The 26,382-nt window shown below is 41.7% G+C and overlaps 1 protein-coding gene across 4 annotated transcripts in view; it reads right to left on the bottom strand.

Annotated features, from left to right (window-relative positions):
• Positions 1-229: 229 nt before the first annotated feature.
• Positions 230-26,382, bottom strand: part of LOC111969857 (inositol 1,4,5-trisphosphate-gated calcium channel ITPR1-like) — a 148,620-nt gene continuing 122,467 nt past the window's right edge. For all 4 annotated transcript variants that reach the window (XM_023996185.1, XM_023996186.2, XM_023996187.1 and 1 more), the window contains 9 exons: positions 25,587-25,762; positions 24,927-25,091; positions 24,652-24,841; positions 24,333-24,425; positions 22,552-22,700; positions 21,746-21,911; positions 12,908-13,068; positions 3,447-3,608; positions 230-1,710 (listed from right to left, as the gene is read on the bottom strand). In XM_023996185.1, coding sequence (XP_023851953.1) covers positions 1,621-1,710; positions 3,447-3,608; positions 12,908-13,068; positions 21,746-21,911; positions 22,552-22,700; positions 24,333-24,425; positions 24,652-24,841; positions 24,927-25,091; positions 25,587-25,762 — 1,352 coding nt within the window. In that variant the 3' untranslated portion in view covers positions 230-1,620. The remainder of the gene's footprint in view (positions 1,711-3,446; positions 3,609-12,907; positions 13,069-21,745; positions 21,912-22,551; positions 22,701-24,332; positions 24,426-24,651; positions 24,842-24,926; positions 25,092-25,586; positions 25,763-26,382) is intronic.

Genomic DNA, 26,382 nt, shown 5'->3' with positions numbered 1-26,382 from the left:
AAAACTAACCATGCAAATAAACCCATTACACTGCAACTTGAGGTTAAACAGAGTACACTTCCTATACAGAATTGAGTCACTGTAAAATGTATAGAATGCCTATAGGCCTCAAGAATTAAAAGCAGATGTAGGCAGCATCTGTGATTTATCTCAACCACAACTTTTCCTATATAGCTGCCCAGTAGCCTACTGTGTAGTGATAAGATTCAATGGTGGATATAAAGGACAATTACATACTGTATATTTTATTAAATAATTCTACATTATTTTACAATTCTGACAGTACTTAACTATTTTAAATTAGTCCTTTGAACATACATTTCCAGTAACAGCGCTTTAAATTCCATATTACCTTTCTGAAAACATAGGTCCCTATACAACAACAATGGCTTAAGCGACAATGTAAAAAAAACTGAAATGAATTGAACAAAGTATTAAACAGCAGAATTGAGAACTCAACAGTTGTGCTGAACGATAAAACAATGAAAAACACAATGACTTTGTCACAAGTAGTAAATCAGTAGCCAAATATACGTCTTAAAGGGACAAATGGCACACATGATAGGTGTATAATTAAAACATGACAAACCTGGACGATAGATGCTAATAATATTTAGTGCAATAAAATGTGGAAAGATTAACAAATCATGACAGCTTGGTCATATTTTAACATATTACATTTGTTTGGATGAAATGTCCTAACACCTCCCACTATCCCAGTTAAATAAGAAAGCAAATATCATAAAATAGTACAACAAGGTAGGACACATTCTTATTTGCAGAAAGGAAGCCGAAAACAAGACCTATACTTGCTCTCAGACAATACTATATCTCTATTAAGCGTATTAAATACTTTTTATGAAACATTCTGAAAGAAATAAAACAAGTAAAATCAGAAAGGCCAGAACAATGCATGTTACTTCATCTGTCCAGCCAACGGCTATTCTACATGGAAGAATTTCCATACGTGAAGTCTAACAACAGGTCCCTATTTAATTTGAAGCAAAATAATAAAAAATAAAGCTCCCATTTGAAAATGTTTTCTGGCCCTATTAAATAAGGCATGACTTAAAGAACAACTTAAATTCATACACCAAGGAGGTGGTTGCATATTTAAGTAGTGATATTGCACAAAATACAAAAATAAGACATTAAATACTGCTTGCTATACCAGTAGTATATACAAAAAGATGCTTCTTTCCATGTCTCTCAGTGCCATCTTCACGTTGGACTACCTATTCCTGTGTCCGGTACAGCGCTGCTGTATTTCAAGTTCACCCAGTAAAGGCCATGTAATGAGAATTCACTTTTGTTTCTACATAGAAAACATTTGGCACCAATCCCAAATGGCCTGGGGAAAAGATGGGGTGTCTGGGTGTGGTGAGTGTTCTTGTTTGAGTTATACCTTTGTGGGCTAACCTACACATCACAATTATATGACTAGCTATGTCAGTGTGTTTCCCTACTGTTACGCTTCACACTCACACTCGGTAGCTACAGTATGAAGGCGGGAGGGACCACTAAGTGAAGATTCTGCACTCTGTTCTCTATGCAAACACAAAGCAGGAGTAGAAGTGGGTCTTCCTGGGTCTTGTGGCTGTGTTGGGGGCATCCTCAGCCTCACGCAGGTTGCTGGGGGTTGGCGTGTTGAGGATGCTGAGGATGACCCAATAGTCCAATTCTCTGTTTCTGCTTCCTTTGCTCTGTCATCTAGAGGACAACACATGGGACATGAGCTGGGTTATTTGCTCAACTCTAATTTTCTGTATCTGTACCTCCGCTGCTCTGTCACATCTACTGGTGGGTTAGAGGTTGTCGGTGGCTGACACTAACCTCCAAATAAGCTGATGCTAAGTTTCTTTTTCAGATAAAGTAAAAAACTGTCCGTGACTGCAAATGCTGCACAGCAATGAAGTGAAAGCTTTTGGGTTTAACGGGAGGGTTTCGGTGTTTCATCTGAAAAGTATCCTTCTACACTTTCAGAATGTCATCTTGTCTAACAACATGTAAACCACAGTAAGCAAACAACCAGCAGTGAAACCCCAGTAAAATACATTTTTACTTTCAAGTCAGGCTCATGACTAATAATGAAAGATGTTGGCTTTCATGGCACTAGGGACAACATCAGTTTTAAATAAACTTAAGTATTAAAACAAACAAAACAAGTTTCCTAAAAAAGATTTCGCAATCTTAATATTGCAAACATACAATGGCAAAGGCAATACAAATATCCTCACAAACGCTGTTGGTCATGAGATGAGCGTTATAAAAGGAATTATTTATTATGTTGGGAAGTGCTAGAAAGAGCAGCATTAAAGTTTGTGAGAGAGCTGTGGGGGTGGCCACTGGCTAAACTCAGTTACAGTAGAATGTGACTCTTTATTTGTGCCACAGCAAACTAATTAAATCCATTTTCGTTGGAATTATGTAACAGATGGAGCTCTTGTCTGGGCCAGTTGTTTTTGAAACCATTTTCTTGTTTGTGCCACTTTTGAGTGCCATGGAGCATGCTTAAGACTCTTACAGGCAAGGGAGGGGAGAGGAGGCACTGAAGGCAACTTCTGGGAAAATAAGACTGAAACAGTCCAATGTAAAAAGCACAGTTTAGTCTGAATTTGTCTGTCAACTAAACTCCAAAAGTTCATTTTCATATTTTGGTCCATGTTTGTGTATGTGTGAAAGAACGTGCAAAACCAAAGTAGACATCAACCAATTCAGATCCGAACATGTATTTATGGAGATATTTAGTAATGAATAATCAAGAGAAAAGGGTTTTTGTGCCCTCATCCAAACCTTTTAGCCACACAACAACCATTTCCTTATGTCTGGGTCAGTGACTAGATAACACCCACTTCCTCATAGACACTTCTAATTTTATTGATAGACCAAAATACTACTTTGTTTACAAGAAACAGTATGCTGAGTTTGATGACATTATGTATGACCAGTAACATTTTCTTGAACCAAACACAACTAATAAAGGTTGTATAATTAAATGATAGTCATTGTCATTATAATAATATGTTTGATATGTTAATAGGAAATAAAAGGTGTTAAGATCATCATTATCATCTTGACAATTTACTGTAATCTGACCATGGGCATATAAAGTCTACCAGATTAATGTACATAAATATAATTACTGCATTTAAAGAAGCTCTAGCTCTAACTAGGATGCCCACAATACAGTATGAGCTAAGTCATTGTGGAACTAATCCTTGCTTAATGACGTAAATCAGATCAGGTTGAAGGCCACATGAGCTGCAGCATTGTGAACTATGAGTCATTGCCTTCTGATTTTAGTAAGCTCTACACCTACGAGGCAAAGAGTTGCTATCAAACAGATCAAAAGCTACAAAAAAAGAAAAATATCGAAATAATGTCATATTTTCATAGCAATATCTATACAGACCATCATCTAGTCACCAGCAAAAGGGTCGACTCACCTGCTCCTTGAGCTCAGTCAGTTGTCCAGAGAGGTTGGAGACTAGCTTCATAGTAGACTCCAGTTTCTCCTGGAGGCTCCTGATTTCATTTTGCTCCCCGTCCGCATCGCTACAGACCAGAGACATGGCCCGCATCCGTGGAAACCAGTCAAGGTTGTGCTCCTGGTGACCAGAGGGAGAAGAGATGTTATTTAAGCATGACTAGAACATTTGTTGAAGCACAATACATTTAAATTCTGGTCTCTAATCATTATTATAAAAGAATGTATAGAAAATATTTGGTAACACTTTACTGGGTCCATACACTTTGAAAAAGTAAATATTGTAAAGTGTTATCATATATTTCATGTACTGTCCAGAATTGATCAAATAACCTATAATTTAAACATCAATCTAATATCTTTACAATTTGTTTGCTCAGGGAAAAAAGGTATATTTTCATCACATTTTGTCATTAATTTAATGTATACCGAACAAAAATATAAAACACAACAATTTCAAAGATTTTACTGAGTTACAGTTCATATGAGGAAATCAGTCAATTGAAATAACTGCATTAGACACTAGTCTATGGATTTCACATAACTGGGAATACAGATGTGCATCTGTTGTTCACATATACCTTTAAAAAAAAATTGGCCTCACAATAGGCCTCAGGATATTGTCACGGTATTTCTGTGCACTCAAATACCCATCGATAAAATGCAATTGTGTCCGTTGTCTGTAGCTTCTGCCTGCCCATACCATAACCCCACCGCCACCATATGGCACTCTGTTCACAAAGTTGACTCAGCAAACCGCTCGCCCACACGACGCCATATGTGTGGCCTGTGTTTGTGAGGCCGGTTGGACGTACTGCCAAATTATCTAAAATGACATTGGAGGCGGCTTATGGTAGAGAAATTAACATTAAATTCTTTGGCAACAGCTCTGGTGGACATTCCTGCAGTCAGCATGCCAATTGCACGCTCCCTCAAATCTGTGGCATTGTGTTGGACATTTTAGAGTGGCCTTTTATTGTCCCCAGCACAAGGGGCACCTGTGTAATGATAATGCTGTTGAAAAAGCTTGTTGATATGCCACACCTGTCAGGTGGATGGATTATGTTTGCAAATGAGAACTGCTCACTAACAGGTGTGTAACCAAATTTGTAAAAACAATTGACGAGAAATAAGCTTTTTGTGTGTATGGAAAATTTGTGGGATCATTTCAGCTCATGAAAACATGGGACCAACACTTTGCATGTTGCATTCCTTTTTTTGTTCAGTGTAATTACATTTCTGGTGAACACTTATTTCATCAAATTTCACCAATAACATGCAAACACCCTTTGATTTTCTTTGACAAAGCCTTACACATTAGGGTAAGTCAGAATGACATCAAATATATTAGCTAGCTAAGGCTCCACTTGGCAAACAGATGCCTCTTTGACTTGTGTTTCTCTCAATCCCTCTTTGTCTGTCTATCTGTCTTTGTGCACTTATCAAGCCTATAATAAAATGTAATAGAATTAATGTTGGGGACTTTCCATACCAGGGAGTTCAGACTTACCGAGACAACTTCCTTTAAAAAAAAATGATGGTCTAATTATATAATAACACAGTCAGGTTGGATGTGTGAGGGCCGAATAGAGGAACATTTACTCAGACTTAACTAGCAATATAGTGCTGAGTTCCCCATTTCATTAATGTGGTATATTGTTGCATGCAAACTTCCTCTTCGGTGGCAATGGGGAGTTTAACACAACACACCCCTAAAGTGACAAAATGATAATTGCTTGAATTTTCCAAATGCCACCACTGATTAGTTTCACATCTAAATAGTTGAGGTAAGAAAACATCTCAAGTCATCCACAGTGATTTATAACGACTCTTTGCCTCTTTTCTCATTTGTAAAAAGTTTCCACGCTCCTCCTTGGTGTGTAGCCTACAGTACACATCAAAACACCACAGCTATCAATCAGTCAATACCTCTCAATTAATTTCTTATGCTCATCTGCTCTACCTGAGTGGAATCACATGACTAAACTGATGGCTTCTAAAAATAGAAAAGGGAAAACCTACTGTACAAGGCATGCCCAGTGCAACTAGTGCACAAACGTTTACGCGTGGAGAATACAGTAAGTGTGACGGCCAGTCACTTCAGAGCCTTGAGCCAGTGAAAGGGTCGCTGCGTTCATCCAGGCGAGCAGCAAAGGGCCACTCTGAGCACATTCTGTCACCCCTCCATCTCCTCCAGCACTGGGCCACTACATACCAATGTTATTGTGCACTGTCTGAACCTGCCCTCAAACAAACGGAGGCTGTGTGAACAGGTCTGTCTGGAGTTCCCTTCAACAAAAACACACGTTGGAAGATGCACACCATTAAAAAACAGTCACTCCTTTAGCTACATGTACATGCATGTGCACTCCCAGACCCTACAAAATAGCATTACAGTTAGCTTAACTACAGACCGAACAGTAGATTGTGTGCTTGAATAGGAGCGTGCTGGGTAGCACCTGCACTGTCGCCTGTTGTGAGCACAGCTGCATGGCTGGAAAAGTCCCTGGGTTTCAGTGGTGTAGTCTGAGATGCGGGGGCGAGAGTGGCGGCTGCATGGGCCACAGGCTAGTCCTAGGTCAGACAAACAGCAGGACAGGGGAATCACACAGAGACTCATTCTGAGATGAGGAAAGAAGAGCTGTGTGCATGCTCAACCCCCCACCCCCCTCACAGCACAATGCTGCTTTCCCACATGTGATCATGTACATGCGTACTCTGTATTGGACATCTACCTACTATAATAGACTAGAAATGCACCGACACAGTATACTAGATTGCTCTGGTAGAGTACTGCTGAATGTAAAAACAGACCCTTCAAGAACAAGACTGTATAGCTCAGACATAATGACATAAGTAAAATCGTGTCAACATTATTTGTCTGAAATCAATTTGTAATGAAAGTGCAACGCTTATCTTGGATGAGAGAGGGGCAGAGGCGAGAAGTACAGCAAGATTGATCATCCTGCCGTTTGCTGTCTGTGTCAAGAGTCAGTTTGACAGCCCAGCCCCCCAAAACCCCTTTCTCAGTGTTTACAAGTGAAAACACTTCCAGTAAGTCTCAGACCACTGTCACCGCTGACATTAAATTAATCTTCACAGTAGCTCAATGGAAATGACAGAAATTCATTTTCCATTATTAAAACCACAAGGGCCATGACAGAGAAACAGGATGCTCTGTGGTTTTGACAGCAACGTCACAGGCAAGCCACAGGCCACCTGACATACTGACAACCCACCACATCTACTACTCTTCCACGCAAATTAAAGAAACAGATCACATTTCAAAATAGACCTAACAAACAAATAGAAACAATGTGCAAAACACAATGGGAAAACTCCTTCTCACTCCCCTTCTTCTGAAATGCCTCTAAAGCATTCGCTCATCAATGCGATTCAAAGTTCAAATCACGATGTGGATGCATCTCGGAGCAGCGAGCATGGGCCGCAATAATAATGAGGGCAACAGATTCTGGCGTACCCAAGTCAAGCAATATAAATGTAAGCCTTCAACCCGACACTTCAGCCAAGGCTTTCTGCAATTGACGTCAGTCCCAGTCATTGTCAGACTTGTCTGACTTCTATCTACACCCCCTGATCTCTTAAATCCCCTCTGTGCATATGAGGTGTCTTCACTACTTCAGACAGCATCATCATGAGACACTGTCATGCTTGTTAGGGTAACCAGGGGAGAAAGAAGGGGAAATGTATCAATATAACTATTATACAGTATTAAGCCTATTACACCAACATAGGGAGCCTTTTCCCCTACCATGTCAAATGAACAAGAAAGATATCCTGTGTTGAGTTGTGACATCATAGGAAGATAACTAATGTGACCGATTGCTCCACTTCTCAGATTCTAAAAGCTCCCCAAAATGTTTTATTTTATTAACCCATCCCCCTCTTCGGAGGTCAAAAATAACTTTCCTTTTTTACAGCTTTCTTGCGAACATATAAACACATTTTGCATATACATTTTACATGCAATGCATTCAGAAAGTATTCAGACCCCTTGACTTTTTCCATATTTTGTTACGTTACAGCCTTATTCTAAAATGTATTAAATTGTTTGTTTTGTCTCATCAATCTACATACAATACCGAATAATGAGAAAGCAAAAACAGGTTTTCGATTTTTTTGCTAATTCATGTAAAATAAAAAACGGAAATATCATATTTACATAGTATTCAGACGCTTTGCAATGAGACTCGAAATTGAGCTCAGGTGCATCCTGTTTCCATTGATCATTCTTGAGATGTTTCTACAACTTGATTGGAGTCCACCTGTGGTAAAATCAACTGATTCGATATGATTTGTAAAAGGCACACACCTGTCTATATAAGGTCCCACAGTTGACAGTTCATGTCAGAACATAAACCAAGCCATGAGGTGGAAGGAATTGTGCATAGAGCTCCAAGGCAGGATTGTGTCGAGGCACAGATCTGAGGAAGGGTACCAAACAATTTCTGCAGCACTGAAGGTCCCCAAGAACACAGTGACCTCCATCATTCTTAAAATGGAAGAAGTTTGGAATCAACAAGACTCTTCCTAAACCTGGTCGCCCGGCCAAACTGAGCAATTGGGGAAGAAGGGCCTTGGTCTGGGTGGTGAACCCGATGGTCACTGTGACAGAACTCCAGAGTTCCTCTGTGGAGATTCGAGAACCTTCCAGAAGGACAACCATCTCTGCAGCACTCCATCAATCCGGCCAGTTTCCAGACAGAAGCCACATCTCAGCTAAAAGACACATGACAGCTCGCTTGGAATTTGCCAAAAGTCACCTAAAGGACTCTCAGAGCATGAGAAACAAGATTCTCTGGCCTGATGAAACCAAGATTGAACTCTTTGGCCTGAATGGCAAGCGTCATGTCTGGAGGAAACCTGGCATGGTGGTGGCAGCAGCAGCATACGGTGGTGATGTTTTTCAGTGGCAGGGACTGGGAGACTAGTCAGGATCAAGGGAAAGATGAAAAGAGCAAAGTACAAAGAGATTGATGAAAACCTGCTTGAGAGCGCTCAGGACCTCAGACTGGGGCGAAGGTTCACCTTCCAACAGGACTAAGCACACAGCACACAGCCAAGGCAACGCAGGAGTGGCTTCGGGACAAGTCTCTGAATGTCCTTGAGTGGCTCAGCAGGAGCCCAGACTTGAACCCGATCGAACATATCTGGAGAGACCTGAAAATAGCTGTGCAGCGATGCTCCCCATCCAATCAGACAGAGCTTGAGAGGATCTGCAGAGGAGAATGGGAGAAACTCCCCAAATACAGTTGTGCCAAGCTTGTAGTGTCATACCCAAGAAGACTCAAAGCTGTAATCACTGTCTCTGAGCTCTACGGACAATTCCTTAGACCTGATGGCTGGGTTTCTGCTCTCACATGCACTGTCAACTGTGGGACCTTATATAGACAGGCGTATGCCTTTCCAAATCATGTCCAATCAATTGAATTACCACAGCTGGACTCCAATCAAGTTGTAGAAACATCTCAAGGATGATCAATGGAAACAGGATGCACCTGAGCTCAATTTCGAGTCTCATAGCAAAGGGTCTGAATACTTATGTAAAAAAAGCATTTTTTTAAATGTATTTCTATAAATGTGCAAAAATGTCTAAAAACCTGTTTTCGCTTCGTCATTGTGAGGTATTGTGTGAAGATTGATGAGGAACACTTTTTATTTAATCAATTTTAGAATAAGGCTGTAACAGACACCTCACAAGTCCTAAACTGGCAGCTTCATTAAATAGTACCCCCAAAACACCAGCCTAGAAGGCCAGCATCCCGGAGTCTCCTCTTCACTGTTGACGTTGAGACTGGTGTTTTGCGGGTACTATTTAATGAAGCTGTCAGTTGAGGACTTGTTATGCATTTGTTTCTCAAACTAGACACTCTAATGTACTTGTCCTCTTGCTTAGTTGTGCACCGGGGCCTCCCACCCCTCTTTCTATTCTGGTTAGAGACAGTTTGCGCTGTTCTGTCAAGGGAGCAGTACACAGCGTTGTACGAGATCTTCAGTTTCTTGGCAATTTCTCGCATGGAATAGCCTTCATTTCTCAGAACAAGAATAGGCTGACGAGTTTCAGAAAAAAAGGTATTTGTTTCTGGCCATTTTCAGCCTGTAATCGAACCCAAAAATGCTGATGCTCCAGATACTCAACTAGTCTAAAGAAGGCCAGTTGTATTGCTTCTTTAATCCAGACAACAGTTTTCAGCTGTGCTAACATAATTGCAAAAGGGTTTTATGATGATCAATTAGCCTTTTAAAATTATAAACTTGGATTAGCAAACACAACGTGCCATTGGAACACAGATGGTTGCGGATAATGGGCCTCTGTACACCTATGTAGATATTCCATTAAAAATCAGCCGTTTCCAGCTACAATAGTCATTTACATCATTAACAATGTCTACACTGTATTTCTGATCAATTTGATGTTATTTTAAATGGACAAAAATAATTTGCTTTCTTTCAGCATATATACACATACATACATACAGTTGAAGTCGGAAGTTTACATACACTTAAGTCGGAGTCATTAAAACTCGTTTTTCAACCACTGCACAAATGTCTTGTTAACAAACTATAGCTTTGGCAAGTCGGTTAGGACATCTACTTTGTGCATAACACAAGTAATTTTTCCAACAATTATTTACAGACAGATTATTTCACTTATTATTCACTGTATCACAATTCCAGTGGGTCAGAAGTTTACATACACTAAGTTGACTGTGCCTTTAAACAGCTTGGAAAATTCCAGAAAATTATGTCATGGCTTTAGAAGCTTCTGATTGGCTAATTGACACAATTTGAGTCAATTCGAGGTGTAACTGTGGATATATTTCAAGGCCTACCTTCAAACTCAGTGTCTCTTTGCTTGACGACATGGGAAAATCAAAAGAAATCAGCCAAGACCTCAGAAAAAAAATTGTAGACCTCCACTGGTTCATTCTTGGGAGCAATTTCCAAACACCTGAAGGTACCACGTTCATCTGTACAAACAATAGTACGCAAGTATAAACACCATGGGACCACGCAGCCGTCATACCGCTCAGGAAGGAGACGCGTTCTGTCTCCTAGAGATGAACGTACTTTGGTGTGAAAAGTGCAAATCAATTCCAGAACAACAGCAAAGGACCTTGTGAAGTTGCTGGAGGAAACAGGTACAAAAGTATCTATATCCACAGTAAAACAAGTCCTATATCTACATAACCTGAAAGGCCGCTCAGCAAGGAAGAAGCCACAGCTCCAAAACCGCCATTAAAAAGCCAGACTACGGTTTGCAACTGCAGATGTGGACAAAGATCGTACCTTTTTGGAGAAATGTCCTCTGGTCTGATGAAACAAAAATAGAACTGTTTGGCCATAATGGCCATCGTTATGTTTGGAGGAAAAGGGGGGAAGCTTGCAAGCCGAAGAACACCATCCCAACCGTGAAGCGCGGGGGTGGCAGCATCATGTTGTGGGGGTGCTTTGCTGCAGGAGGGACTGGTGCACTTCACAAAATAGATGGATTCATGAGGACAGAAAATTACGTGGATATATTGAAGCAACATCTCAAGACATCAGTCAGGAAGTTAAAGCTTGGTCACAAATGGGTCTTCCAAATGGACAATGACCCCAAGCATACTTCCAAAGTTGCGGGAAAATCGCTTAAGGACAACAAAGTCAAGGTATTGGAGTGGCCATCACAAAGCCCTGACCTCAATCCTATAGAAAATTTGTGGGCAGAACTGAAAAAGCGTGTGCGAGCAAGGAGGCCTACAAACCTGACTCAATTACACCAGCTCTGTCAGGAGGAATGGGCCAAAATTCACCCAACTTATTGTGGGAAGCTTGTGGAAGGCTATCCCGAAATGTTTGACCCAAGTTAAACAATTTAAAGGCAATGCTACCAAATACTAATTGAGTGTATGTAAACTTCTGACCCACTGGGAATGTGAAGAAATAAAAGCTGAAAAAAATAATTCTCCCTACTATTATTCTGACATTATTCTTAAAATAAAGTGGTGATCCTAACTGACCTAAGACAGCGAATTTATACTAAGATTAAATGTCAGGAATTGTGAAAAACTGAGTTTAAATGTATTTGGCTCAGGTGTATGTAAACTTCCGACTTCAACTGTATATCCACACATATACACACATACAAGCTATTAACTTAGTTCTTGGTAAAAGTGTTGATCCATTGATAGCCCAGAGCCTGCATGCAGACATGCATGAACCTCCTGATGCTGGAGAGCTAACATCTAAGCTGTGAATTCTCTAAACTCAGCTTCTTGCAGTAAATTACCATGTCTGAGCTCTGCAGAGAGCCGTGCTGCAGACACCTAATTTAGCTCCCAATCCAGAGCAGGAGGCCCCACATGATCAAACATGTTGCATGAATCCAGTTGTGGTTGACTGTTCGAGTTGACGGGTCAGTGGATTCTAACACACCATGTGCCCTCTCTCAAGCAGAGGTCACTTTAAATCCTCCTTTGGGCCACAATGTGTCCCCGACAAGCTCTGTTTGGCTCAGTAGGGTCCAAGGCTAAGAGGGGGTTAGTTAATCCCAAATCAGATGACTCCTCATAAGACCTTGCAGCACACCTCAAACCGAGAGACAGAACTGGGCCAAATAGTGCCTGTTCAGAAAACTGTGTCAGAAGCCAACACCAGCACAACTGCATCAGGAAAGTTACGACTGTTGAAGAAGGGGCTTTCCTTTGACAGTTACAATTCTCCAATAAATCACTAAAAAGCAATGGATAGCCTACTGACATTTAAGAACAAAATTTGAACAAAACTCATCGAGCAACAACATCTTTTTAACAATTCTAAAGACACCAAGGAATTAACTACTTCCCATGGAGTTCTTCAGTCTAAATGTCAATGTATGTGTTCAAGATGCCTCCATGCCATTGGAAGAGTAGGTAATTAGGTCCTCAGGCCTGGTTGGCATAGGAGACACAGCAGACATTGTGGGAGGGAGGGGTTTCCCACACTGTTCAGCAGCTATCATGAGGCTACCTCCTGGCAGTAACCAGACAGGAGCGATATCGATGAACCAGGGTGTAACACGGTAAAACAGGGTAAAACAGGGTGGAGGATGACTTTTAAAAAGTCTACATTGTATTGGTGCTTGTGGTTTTCTATTTCTGAAGATGTTTTTAGATCTATTCTCACCATGGGACAGAGATATTTTACTGCATGCCAAAATGTCTTTCTTTATCTAGTATAGGAGCTGACCTGCATTCTCAGGAGACACATTTCATCAAAGCTCAGATATGTGAGCCTCTCTGATGAAGTCATGCAGAACTGCAAACTCCCTGTTCGGAGATATATTTATGACCACATCCCTGCCTATCTTGATGTGTATAATCAAGAATGTCCTTCGTAATAAGCTGGCTGGTACTATGCGTAGTAGTCTAGTCGTACCCTGATCATCTCAGCGACGTAGCTCTCTGGTCCTGTGTACTCTGTGGAGTCCTTCACCTTCACCAGCACTATGAAGAACAGGTAGTGCCACATGTTGTGCTCCACCTTGATGTGCTCTTCAAATGTCACCGTCTTGTTGTCAAACTTGTCCCTTTCCAGGCCTGCACACGAGGAGACATACAAAAAACGAATTGTCAAACGCGCAGACACAAATGCATGGCAGTTACTGGATTCTTCAACTGTAAACAAACAATGCATGTGTGGCAATAATGTGGCAATAATGGGTCAATCCTTATGAGTCTGGTGATTGTCATGACCTTAGTTGGAATGACTGAATGCACAACAATAGCACGGGGAAGTTGCGTCATTGGAGAAAAGAACACAATGCATTTCAGAGGGAGAATAGAATAGGCCAAGGGACTTAACGCTCAACAGGTTCTCAATGTCTCACATAAGCTAGTTTTTTTTACATTTCCCTTTGTCCTACAGGGCCACCTATACATACAATGTTTGCACACATGACTGTAGGTCGCTTTCTGCATAAAAGCTTCTGCTAAATGGCATATACAGTAGGGTGATTCAAAATATCTTTGGTATCTCAGATTGTTCTGGCAATTTTCACATAGGATCTTCATCTGGAGGAAGGATGTTTGAAAAGCTTTTTACATTTGCATCACAAACCATTTTGGAGAAAATCATTATGAAAGTGTACATTTTAGGCCGTTTTTAGACCTATACATGGCTCCTGTAAGACCCTATGATCTGTAAAACACACATGATACAGACAAAATCGTAGTGTCAATATACTCATCATAGTGTGCCCTAAAATATGCATTATGTATTGATTCTGATTTTTCTTTCACATTCATTTAATAAACATTAAAACATATACAGTGGGGCAAAAAAGTATTTAGTCAGCCACCAATTGTGCAAGTTCTCCCACTTAAAAAGATGAGAGAGGCCTGTAATTTTCATCATAGTTACACTTCAACTATGACAGACAAAATGAGAGAGAAAATCCAGAAAATCACATTGTAGGATTTTTAATGAATTTATTTGCAAATTATGGTGGAAAATTTGAAAAGAACGTTCTGCTGCCTGCAACATCCTCCAGCATGACCGGTTTGGCGGTGGGTCAGTCATGGTGTGGGGTGGCATTTCTTTGTGGGGCCGTGCTCGCCAGAGGTAGCCTGACTGCCATTAGGTACCGAGATGAGATCCTCAGACCCCTTGTGAGACCATATGCTGACACATGCACATTTGTGGCCTGCTGGAGGTCATTTTGCAGGGCTCTGGCAGTGCTCCTCCTTGCACAAAGGCGGAGGTAGCGGTCCTGCTGCTGGGTTGTTGCCCTCCTACGGCCTCCTCCACGTCTCCTGATGTACTGGCCTGTCTCCTGGTAGCGCCTCCATGCTCTGGACACTACGCTGACAGACACAGCAAACCTTCTTGCCACAGCTCGCATTGATGTGCCATCCTGGATGAGCTGCACTACCTGAGCCACTTGTGTGGGTTGTAGACTCCGTCTCATGCTACCACTAGAGTGAAAGCCTGCCAGCATTCAAAAGTGACCAAAACATCAGCCAGGAAGCATAGGAACTGAGAAGTGGTCTGTGGTCACCACCTGCAGAACCACTCTTTTATTGGGGGTGTCTTGCTAATTGCCTATAATTTCCACCTTTTGTCTATTCCATTTGCACAACAGCATGTGAAATTTATTGTCAATCAGTGTTGCTTCCTAAGTGGACAGTTTGATTTCACAGAAGTGTGATTGACTTGGAGTTACATTGTGTTGCTTAAGTGTTCCCTTTATTTTTTTGAGCAGTTTATTTTTTGGACACTTTCTGTTTTTGATATTGCTACTATGCAAATACACTACCGGTCAAAAGTTTTAGAACACCTACTCATTTAAGGGTTTTTCTTTACTTGTACTATTTTCTACATTGTAGAATAATAGTGAAGACATCAAAACTATGAAATAACACATATGGAATCATGTAGTAACCAAAAAAGTCTTAACAAAGATTCTTCAAATAGCCACACTTTGCCTTGATGACAGTTTGTACAATCTTGGCATTCTATCAGCTAGCTTTGCCTGGAATGCTTTTCCAACAGTCTTGAAGGAGTGCCCACATATGCTGAGCACTTGTTGGCTGCTTTTCCTTCACTCTGCGGTCCAAATCATCCCAAACATCTCAATTTGGTTGAGGTCGGGGGATTGTGGAGGCCAGGTCATCTGATGCAGCACTCCATCACTCTCCTTCTTAGTAAAATAGCGTTTACACAGCCTGGAGGTGTGTGGGGTCATTGTCCTGTTGAAAAACAAATGATAGTCCCACTAAGCCCAAACCAGATGGGATGGCGTATCGCTGCAGAATGCTGTGATAGCCATGCTGGTTAAGTATGCTTTGAATTCTAAATAAATCACAGACAGTGTCACCATTAAAGCACCCCCACACCATAACACCTCCTACTCCATGCTTTACGGTGGGAAATACACATGCGGAGATCATCCGTTCACCCACACTGGTTGGAACAAAAAATCCCACATTTGGACTCCAGACCAAAGGACACATTTTCACAGGTCTAATGTCCATTACTCGTGTTTCTTGGCCCAAGAAAGTCTCTTCTTATTATTGGTGTCCTTTAGTAGTGGTTTCTTTGCAGAAATTCGACCACGAAGGACTGATTCACACAGTCTCGTCTGAATAGTTGATGTTGAGATGTGTCTGTTACTTGAACTTTATGAAGCATTTATTTGGGCTGCATATTATGAGGCTGCTAACTCTAATGAATTTATCCTCTGCAGCAGAGGTAACTCTGGGTCTTCCATTCCTGTGACAGCCCTTATGAGAGCCAGTTTCATCATAGCGCTTGATGGTTTTTGCGACTGCACTTGAAGAAACTTTAAAAGTTCTTGAAATTTTCCGTATTGACTGACCTTCATCTCTTAAAAGTAATGATGGACTGTTGTTTCTCTTTGCTTATTTGAGCTGTTCTTGCCATAATATGGACTTGGTCTTTTACCAAATAGGGCCATCTTCTGTATACCCACCCTACCTTGTCACAACACAACTGATTGGCTCAAATTATTGGCATTAAGGTAATAAATTCCACAAATTAACTTTTAACAAGGCACACCTGTTAATTGAAATGCATTCCAGGTGACTACCTCATGAAGCTAGTTGAGAGAATGCCTTAAGTGTGCAAAGCTGTCATCAAGGCAAAGGGTGGCTACTTTGAAGAATCTAAAATATATATTGATTTGTTTAACACTTTTTTGGTTACTACATGATTCCATGTGTGTTATTTCATAGTTTTGATGTCTACAATGTAGAAAGTAGTAAAAATAAAGAAAAACCTTTGAATGAGTAGGTGTTCTAAAACTTTTGACCGGTAGTGTATATAAGTTACCACTTCACTGTACCGTTTATACCTTCTGTATCCTGTGCATGTGACAAATAAACTATATAGTGTGTGTTCACCAGAGATAGTAAAGTGAAGAACAACATGACCTGCACCAAAGTCAGATTAGGATATCGGCCAAGTACTAGATAGTGTATTTTTACCTTGAGTTTCCTTATTGTATGCTACTGCTTTTACCACTTTTAGTCTTAATCTTTGGTTGTTTACTACAATACTCACTCTGTTTAGCACATGATCTCACATGTGAATCCTTAAAGAGATGGGTGGGGCTAAAGCTTAAGTGGGTGTGAAAGATGCTGAATGGGTGTAGACAAAGAAGAGCTCTCCAGTGGGCATACCAAAACATTCAAGGGACATTTTCTCAAAAGTGGGGTTACAAGTTTATCAACTTTCGAAGCAGAATTACTTTTTCATTGTTCCTCAACTGCAGTGTATGATATACAATTTTATAGCTCTGAGTCTCTACTTTTATCCAATGTAAAAAAAAAAAAAAAACTATTTCAAATTTTGCTACATAGGACCGAATCCAGGTGGTGGGTCACATATGTTGATGTTGGGGTGGTGCTGGAGATGATGAATATAACGCAGATTTTTTTTAAATGCCCCTTTAATACCGTATTCTGTTGTCTCAAGTTATGTTGGTTGTTGACGATATTTGCATTGTCATCAACTCCAATTCGGCTTGGGGTACGGAATATTCTCTTCCTAGTCCCTTGTGGATTGATACGGTTTATTAAATAGCATAGGCTACAGTAACGAGTAACAGCAACAGTAAAACAAAATCATCCAGTGTTTGCTGAATGTCAAAAACTAAAATGTACCCCGTTTTGTGGTCCCGTGTGGCTCAGTTGGTAGAGCATGGCGCTTGCAACGCCAGGGTTGTGGGTTCATTCCCCACGGGGGGACCAGGATGAATATGTATGAACTTTCCAATTTGTAAGTCGCTCTGGATAAGAGCGTCAGCTAAATGACTTAAATGTAAATGTAAATGTTTTCTCCCCAATTTCGTGGCATCCAATTGGTAGTTACAGTCTTGTCTCATTGCTGAAACTCCCATACAGACTCGGGAGAGGGAAAAGTCGAGAGCCCATCGTCCTCCTCTTGACACAATGCCCACTTAACCCAGAAGCCAGCTGCACCTGCAACTGTGTCGGAGGAAACACCGAACACCTGGCGACCATGTCAGTGTGCACTGCGCCTGGCCCACCACAGAAGTTGCTAGTACACGATGGGACAAGGACATCCGTGAGGCCGACCAAACCCGGACAACGCTGGGCCAATTGTGCGCCGGCCAATGGGCCCCAATTGTGCGCCGCCCCGGTCGCGGCCGGGCTGCGACAGAGCCTGGAACCCAGAATCTCTGGTGGCACAGCGATGCAGTGCCTTAGACCACTGCGCCACTCGGGAGGCCCGATGCTGAATATGTTTGGAGTGTTAACAGTCAACATTGTTGTAATTGGCTTCAACTAGTACAGGCCTTACGCATCACACTTCTCAAATAAAAGATACTTGGCTCCCGTAAATTGTATCATGTGTGAGGCACTTTCTCAATAAGCAAGATATAGCCTAGGCCTACCATTGATATGCCATTAATTTCAATATGTTTGGAGAAGCCCATCTTTGGTAACCGGACAAGAGTCACTTTTTGGAAATGGGGATGATACAAGATGAATGGAGTAGCCCATGCACTGCAGGTAGGCCTACGTGAATAGTGAACAATGCAAAAGCATGACGGCAAAAGCCTCACCAGTAGACCATTTAGAAGCCTTTTATGGATAGGCTACTTGGCTAACGCATGGCCAGGATAAGAAAGATACCAGATGCATTGCTGTTGAACCAGCTTTTGTTATAGTAGGGTAAGTGTAGCCTATAAGGGTTTGTTTTTTAATCAAATGAAATGGAAAACAAGCAATTGTTACAGGAAAATACCAAATGTTTCTAAATATGAGTGTCACCGGATCATCTCATCTCTCGTTTCATGATGGGAATATAGCCTACTTGGATTTTTTTTTTTAACGCACATCCAAAATAATAACAGGAGCAGGCAAAAATAATGTACAATAGCCTACATAGATAAAAAGAGGACGTCCACTCACTATTTTGCTGCTCCCAAACTTGATCTTTTAATCAAGCTTAGGTGATAAAGATTTATTTCAAATTAGTCTCAAGAGCCAAACCCTTTATCGATAGTCTTGACTACTTGGCGAAAGCATTTGGCAGGACGAATAAAAAATGCCTTCATCGAGAGGGGAAGCTAAGCTTTGGTTTTTAATCAAATGAAAGAAACTGGTAAAAAACATTTGTTTTTTTATGTTTCTAAATACGAGGTTTACAACTCTTGTTCCATGTGTATATGGGCACTGTGCATCACGGCTGGATTGGCTGCAATTCCGCTGTCAAAATCCATGCCATCACCAACCGTGTTACCTGCTAAAACCAGCTTTTGGTTGGTCTTAAATATCCCCACCAGTGCTGCCTGAAACGGGCACTTTGGCACACATTTTTAAGGACACACCTCAGATATTTCCAACCCACACACCTCAGAACAAGCGAGCTCATATAAGACGGGTAAATTACCAATCCTGGCACTAGGGAAATAGAAGAGCGCCGGCTTTAATAGGTCAATTGCAAATGAGTGTGTTTGACCATTCTGCTGGCTTAACGGCAGCCGAAAATAGAGCCCATATTGTTTGGAACAATATACTCTACAAGTACATCACATTTCCAGAGTGGGCTCTCTGCTAATTCTGAAGGTATGATCAATTTAGCGTTATATGTTGTATGTTATGATCAATTATTATTTGGCTGTGTTTGGTTAATGATCTATAATGTCAATTTCAATGTATAAAATGAATCATATAATAAAGGTACCACTCTGGAAATTTGACTTGTTTGAAGAGTATATTGTTACAAACAATATGTCTAAAAATAAGCTAAATCAAAAAGGGTAGTTTTGAGAGATTCATATTTTTTATGTTGAATAATTGAATGTGAATATTTGTATTTCAGAATCTAGACATACTCCATATTTGATAGAACACTATGAGGAGTATAATGTACCAAGATGTTTTATGTCTGTATCATGTACAGTTCACAGATACAAGGGTCTTACAGGAGGCATGTACAGTGGGGCAAAAAAGTATTTAGTCAGCCACCAATTGTGCAAGTTTTCATCATAGGTACACTTCAACTATGACAGACAAAATGAGAAAAGAAAATCACATTGTAGGATTTTTTATGAATTTATTTGCAAATTATGGTGGAAAATAAGTATTTGGTCAATAACAAAAGTTTATCTCAATACTTTGTTATATACCCTTTGTTGGCAATGACAGAGGTCAAACGTTTTCTGTAAGTCTTCACAAGGTTTTCACACACTGTTGCTGGTATTTTGGCCCATTCCTCCATGCAGATCTCCTCTAGAGCAGTGATGTTTTGGGGCTGTTGCTGGGCAACACAGACTTTCAACACCCTCCAAAGATTTTCTATGGGTTTGAGATCTGGAGACTGGCTAGGCCACTCCAGGACCTTGAAATGCTTCTTACGAAGCCACTCCTTCGTTGCCCGGGCGGTGTGTTTGGGATCATTGTCATGCTGAAAGACCCAGCCACGTTTCATCTTCAATGCCCTTGCTGATGGAAGGAGGTTTTCACTCAAAATCTCACGATACATGGCCCCATTCATTCTKTCCTTTACACGGATCAGTCGTCCTGGTCCCTTTGCAGAAAAACAGCCCCAAAGCATGATGTTTCCACCCCCATGCTTCACAGTAGGTATGGTGTTCTTTGGATGCAACTCAGCATTCTTTGTCCTCCAAACATGACGAGTTGAGCTTTTACCAAAAAGTTATATTTTGGTTTCATCTGACCATATGACATTCTCCCAATCTTCTTCTGGATCATCCAAATGCTCTCTAGCAAACTTCAGACGGGCCTGGACATGTACTGGCTTAAGCAGGGGGACACGTCTGGCACTGCAGGATTTGAGTCCCTGGCGGCGTAGTGTGTTACCTGTCTCTTATACACATCTAGATATGTATAAATTCACTAGGTCCCCCCGTGTGGTTCTGGGATTTTTGCTCACCGTTCTTGTGATCATTTTGACCCCACGGGGTGAGATCTTGCATGGAGCCCCAGATCGAGGGAGATTATCAGTGGTCTTGTATGTCTTCCATTTCCTAATAATTGCTCCGACAGTTTATTTCTTCAAATCAAGTTGCTTACCTATTGCAGATTCAGTCTTCCCAGCCTGGTGCAGGTCTACAATTTKGTTTCTGGTGTCCTTTGACAGCTCTTTGGTCTTGGCCATAGTGGAGTTTGGAGTGTGACTGTTTGAGGTTGTGGACAGGTGTCTTTTATACTGATAACAAGTTCAAACAGGTGCCATTAATACAGGTAACGAGTGGAGGACAGAGGAGCCTCTTAAAGAAGAAGTTACAGGTCTGTGAGAGCCAGAAATCTTGCTTGTTTGTAGGTGACCAAATACTTATTTTCCACCATAATTTGCAAATAAATTCATAAAAAATCCTACAATATGATTTTCTGGATTTTTTCCCCTCATTTTGTCTGTCGTGGTTGAAGTGTACCTATGATGAAATTTACAGGCCTCTCTCATCTTTTTAAGTGGGAGAACTTGCACAATTGGTGGCTGACTAAATACTTTTTTGCCCCACTGTATGTATAGGTCTAAAAAGGGTCTAAGATGGCTAATTTCATAATGATTTCCCCCCCAAAATGGTTTGTGATACAAATGTAAAAAGCTTGTTAAGAGATATAAAAATATATGTTCTGCTCCCGCTGGCTTGGAATCAAACTATAGTAACACCAACCAGTTACAATCATGCTTGCAATATCTAACATGGAATGGAAAATGTTTTAAAATGGATAGGCTACAGTAACTAAGGCTACAGTAATAGCTTGTGTATGGTGATGTGATCCAGTACATTGCCATTGCATTGCACAGCACACCAACATGGTCAAGAATCTGCATTGGCAACAGGAGGAAGTTACTCCTACGCATCAGCCATGACTAACCATTCTGGTTCTGGGAAGAGAAGGCGTTCTGTTGTTTACACTGCTGAGCTGAGCAAAACAGCCCCCATTCTGCCACAGGCCAGCTGTGAGGCATGCAACATTAACAGCCTCAGACAGACTTAAAGTGCAGGTTGAGACCACTCATGTGCAATGTCTGTTCATCTTCCTCCAACGCTCGCTGCACTGCAAACCTTGTTCTGAAATAGCACTGCTTCCGACTCTTCAGACCACAACCACTAGTCATTCCAACCCAAGCTCAAAATGGTAGCTACCACCATGATAGCTTAGCAGACAGTCTCAGGCCGAGCGTCAGCCCACTGATCACTAGCATTGGACACAGGCCAGAAGAGCCAAGCCAGGTCCAGGTAGGGCCACTCACCGCAGATAAAGCAGGTCGTCTTCAGGACTTCCTCTTTTTTTTGCTTTTCACTCCTGAGGTCGGCAAAGGTGTCGATGATGACTCCGAAGATGAGGTTGAGGACGATGATGATGACCAGGAAGAAGAAGAGCAGGTCGTAGATCACCCTGCCAGCAAATAGAGGCTCCTACCAAAGACACAGAAGACAGAAAAAAACGTTTGATAACACACATCTGAATATTACAAATAGTCAACTAAGAAACACGACTGCAGCAAAGTTGTCCCAATAATTGAGATTGTAGTGAAGCTAAAATGTATTTGTTTCTTCCCAAGTCTGGAACTGTGGGACATGTAAATGGTTTGGTGTTGTTAGGGCTGTGACGATTATGGAATTTTGGGTAACGATTACTTGTCATGCAAATGGTCACGGTTATTGTCATGTGTGTCATTTTTGTTGAAAAATGTTTTGAACTTGTAATGCATCTTTGAAAACAAGTTACGAATACAACGCAGCTTTGGTGACACCCCTGTCTCAAAAACGAATGTTTTTTTACCGCTTGGAAGTTTTTGAAATTAAGCTTCTCCTCCCGACCGTGCCGTTCTGCTCGTAAAACAATTACCAACTTTACCCACTTCGTGTAAAAATAAACTGGGTAAACTGGTATATCCACTTCAATATAAAGTTGAATCCCCACTTCTCCTAAAATGAATGTAATAGGACAATTATTATTTTTAGTTCACGGTTATTGTCCATAATTGTCAGTAACACAATTATAAGATAATTGTACCAGCCTTAGGTGTTGTGTTCAACATGGGCATTTGCGTACCTCTTTGGATGGCTTCCGCAGGACGTCCCCCACACCACCTCCACTCCTCAGGCCGTGACTCAAGACAGTGACAATACACATGAGCAGAGAGTCACATGACCGCTCCTTGTCCTCGATCACTACCGCCGACGGCTGGGTGGCTATGGCAGCTACAGAGGGACATCAGGGACATGTATTGCACATAGTATATCCACAACAAATCCACAAACCCTTTTAATCCACATCCTCTAACTCAAATCCACATTTCTCATATACAAGACCTCATAGCAAATTCTGCCTTGAGGAGAAAACAATAACTAGTCAATTTGGAAAATGTTGTGCAAACAAAACATCTCACTCAAAAGAAACTTCCACTGCCTGTCTCATCCCAGCACAGGAACCACAGACAATACCGATCTGACCCTTCCAAACTGTTCTCACAAAACAACAAGTCACCAGACAAGCATCATTAATTTGGATGGTGGTGATGGTGGCGGTGGCCTCCATGAGGTTTGAACCCAGACTCCCCAGAGCCTGACAAGGTTCATACAAGGTTGTCTGAGCACATTAAGGCAGCATGTAGGTCGTCTTTGATTTGGGAAATTCTTCTAAAGAAGTCCGTTAGAATGCCTGGATCCCAACAAGCTGCCCCCTGCGCCCTCTCAGAGCGAACCCGTCAACCTGCCCTGTGCCTGATGGCAATTAACCCCTGACCTCTTCTCCCCTTCCTCTGGATCCTGGTCCTCCAGCAGCAGACACACACGGCATGGCCTAAGTCCCTGTGTGCTTCCCCTAGCCCAGGGTTAGGTGTCTTGCTCAAGGGCACAGACAGATGTTTCACCTAGTAGGCTCAGGGATTCGAAACAGAAACCTTTTGGATACTGGCCCAGCACTCCTAACCGCTAGGCTACCTGCCATTTATCTATATGCCAACTGTGCGCAACAATGCCTAATTTATCATAACCATTACAGATAACAAATCCTAATTGCAAAATGTTCTCACATATATTGACAAAAAAAAGGGTGCAATTTAAGATACATTTATTGAAAACGTAATATCAACTGTTTATATTACACCGTGGAACACAATCTTCAAAAAGGCAGTAGCCTCAGCCGTGCCGCTAGCTTGAATCAAAAGGACTACATAAAAGGTAGTTTAAGTAAGGGATCACAGTGGCGCTTTGCAGTGGCAAAAGAAGTGATGCAAGATTTCTGCTGCTTGGCCCCCTTCTTTCAACGTTTCTTTGTGCATATGATATCTCACGGAGCTAGTTGTGCTGTGATAGGAGAGCTTGATATTACATAGTTTGCATTGCACATGGGTCAAATTTCATCAGTTTGATCAAAATACTTCGAAACCTCACACCATTTGGCGGCCATGCTGATAGTGCCCACTTCTCGCTATGAGCTTGAAACAGCCCCCCCACAGCCAATCAGAAGCATTTGCCATTTATATTTTTCAATTTTAAATAAAGAAGTTATAATGTGATAGTTAACCCCGCTCTATCTCAATGTAACACATTTAACTTTGACAAGAGTTATGAAATACATTTGACAAATAGTTCTACAGTATTTGAAAAGAAAAAAGATTTCTGGTTAAAGATGGAGTTTTGATGTCATTCGAGTACTCAAGTACTCATGCCCCTCCCTAAACCAGGCCTAATCTCATGACTGCCCGGCCGCACACATTTACGGCTCAGTGGAACTATGGGAAGCTTCTCCTCTGGAGGAGGGTAGACTTAGGGGTCTGTGAGGATGCAGAAGCCCGCGCACACACATTTCCCTTTCTCTTGAGCACATACCATCCACAACAGCTTCCGTGGAGCAGTTCTCCCCACTGTCCTTCCGACACACTTCTGCTGATAGGAACTCTCCCACCATACTGGCTCCACTCTCTGCCAAACAGGAAAACATAGGGTCAGGAGAAACTGTTGTGCCTTTTTTGGCTCAGTATTGTCTATTGCAAACGAGGGACCATATTAGGCCTTACAGACTTAATTTATAGCAGGAAACCTGGTGCAAGTTTTAAATGTGACAATCAGGGTGGGGAGGATAGACTGAGGAAGCCATTCTGTTTGGGAACTTTAAGTGACATAGGGAGCGCCTGCTCTTTGACCTTACCAAGTGTTTTATTAGGTATCCTGTCAATGTTAAGGAGAAAGTCATCCTGGAAGAAGATGTAGCCCACGATGGAGAAGAGGTAGACCAGGATGAGAGCCAGCACGGCTGTCAGCAGGATAGAGCGGCCATTACGGGTTACACTCTTGATCACATTCAGCAGCGTCTCCTCCCTGTACACCAGGTCAAAGAGCTGCAGGAGAGACAAGAGAAAAACACAGCTTAGTGGGAAGCAGGGGGGCTTAGTGATTGAGTGAGTGAGTGAGTCCAGTTCTTACAAGCAGACTGTAGAAGAAGACATGGACGAAGACGCCCAGACTACAGATGATCAGGTAGAGGAGGTGGTAGAGGAACTCTACATCCATGATCATGGCCTTGTAGCCCCGCGTGAACGTCCCTCTGTTCCCCACGAAACTCATCAAGAAGATCATCTTATTGCCCACCTGAGGAACAGTGGAAAACATGGAGGGATTGAACAACAACTTTGCCAGGTTAATTTAAAAGGTAAATACTGGTATGCAAAAACAAAGTAGAGATATTCAGAAACAACCAGGCATAGCAGACAAACACAACCAACTTAGAGAGACTGGCATAGATACAGGTCAACAAGAGGTAGACTTGAACACAGTAAAGTTGACATCAGTGACTTAAAAATATGTTGTGTAAAAGCATGAGTCATGCATCTATCCAACAGGTATTTATTCATTAGAAGACATGTCATTTAGTGTTTAGTTGGACTAGTTGACAAGAGTGCTACAGCTCTGTGGAATCCCACAGTGACGCACTACACACCTCACCTCACATACGGGTGAGGTGAGGACACTGGGCGGGGCGTTTGAGGGCACAGAGGCTACTGTAACGTGGCAGGCAAGGGCAAGGACCCACTGACCAGAAACCCATCCAGTCACAGAGGCACACACACTTGCAGACACACTTACGTTGAAGGCCCCTAGGAGGAAGAGGGTTGGCTCCAGGCCCACAGAGAAGATGAGGCGGAGGATGGTTGAGGCGATGAGGACCCGGACGCCGTGGGGCTGAGGCAGGATGATGACGATGGCCAGGGACACCAGCATGGCGATCCACAGCAGAGCTGACAGGTGACCATCCAGGGTACCTGGCGAGAGGAGGTGGGAGAGGATAAAGGCAAGAGTAGGGTTAAAAAGGAGGGAGGGATGGGACGTGGAGTGTTGTCCATGTAAGATGCCTACTTGGAATATACCTACAGTAACACATAGGTTTACTGTAAATTACATCACTTTTAAAAGTAGATCCAGTTAAAGATCTGTTTACATTGAATGTTGAATCAAAAGAAAAAAGCAGTCAACACTACAAGCACTTGCTCATCCAACTGCTGTAATGATAGTATTAACAGGCAAACAATAATATGTTCTTGGCCTCCAGTGAGGGATATCCCTCTGCAGTAATTTCACCTGTTGGACATGTTCAGACACATTCATCTCCCCAGGGAGATGAGGCAGAGCTCTAAAACGTTACAATACTAACAGTTACATAATACGGAAAGTGTGACATCAGAACGTTGTGGCTCAGTGAAGCTTCATAATGAGCTTACCTGGCACTAACTTGGTGGCTTAGTCCCAGCTCTGTTCAACACAAGGACAAAGTCAGTCGGAGAACTGTTTGTATGTATGTATGTATGTATGTATGTATGTATGTATGTATGTATGTATGTATGTATGTATGTATGTATGTATGTATGTATGTATGTATGTATGT

The sequence above is a fragment of the Salvelinus sp. IW2-2015 genome, linkage group LG11 (genome assembly GCF_002910315.2).
Source record: "Salvelinus sp. IW2-2015 linkage group LG11, ASM291031v2, whole genome shotgun sequence".
In the NCBI taxonomy this organism is placed as follows: domain Eukaryota; kingdom Metazoa; phylum Chordata; class Actinopteri; order Salmoniformes; family Salmonidae; genus Salvelinus; species Salvelinus sp. IW2-2015.
Note: the sequence above shows the minus strand (reverse complement) of the source record. Positions and strands in the feature narration are given on the sequence as shown.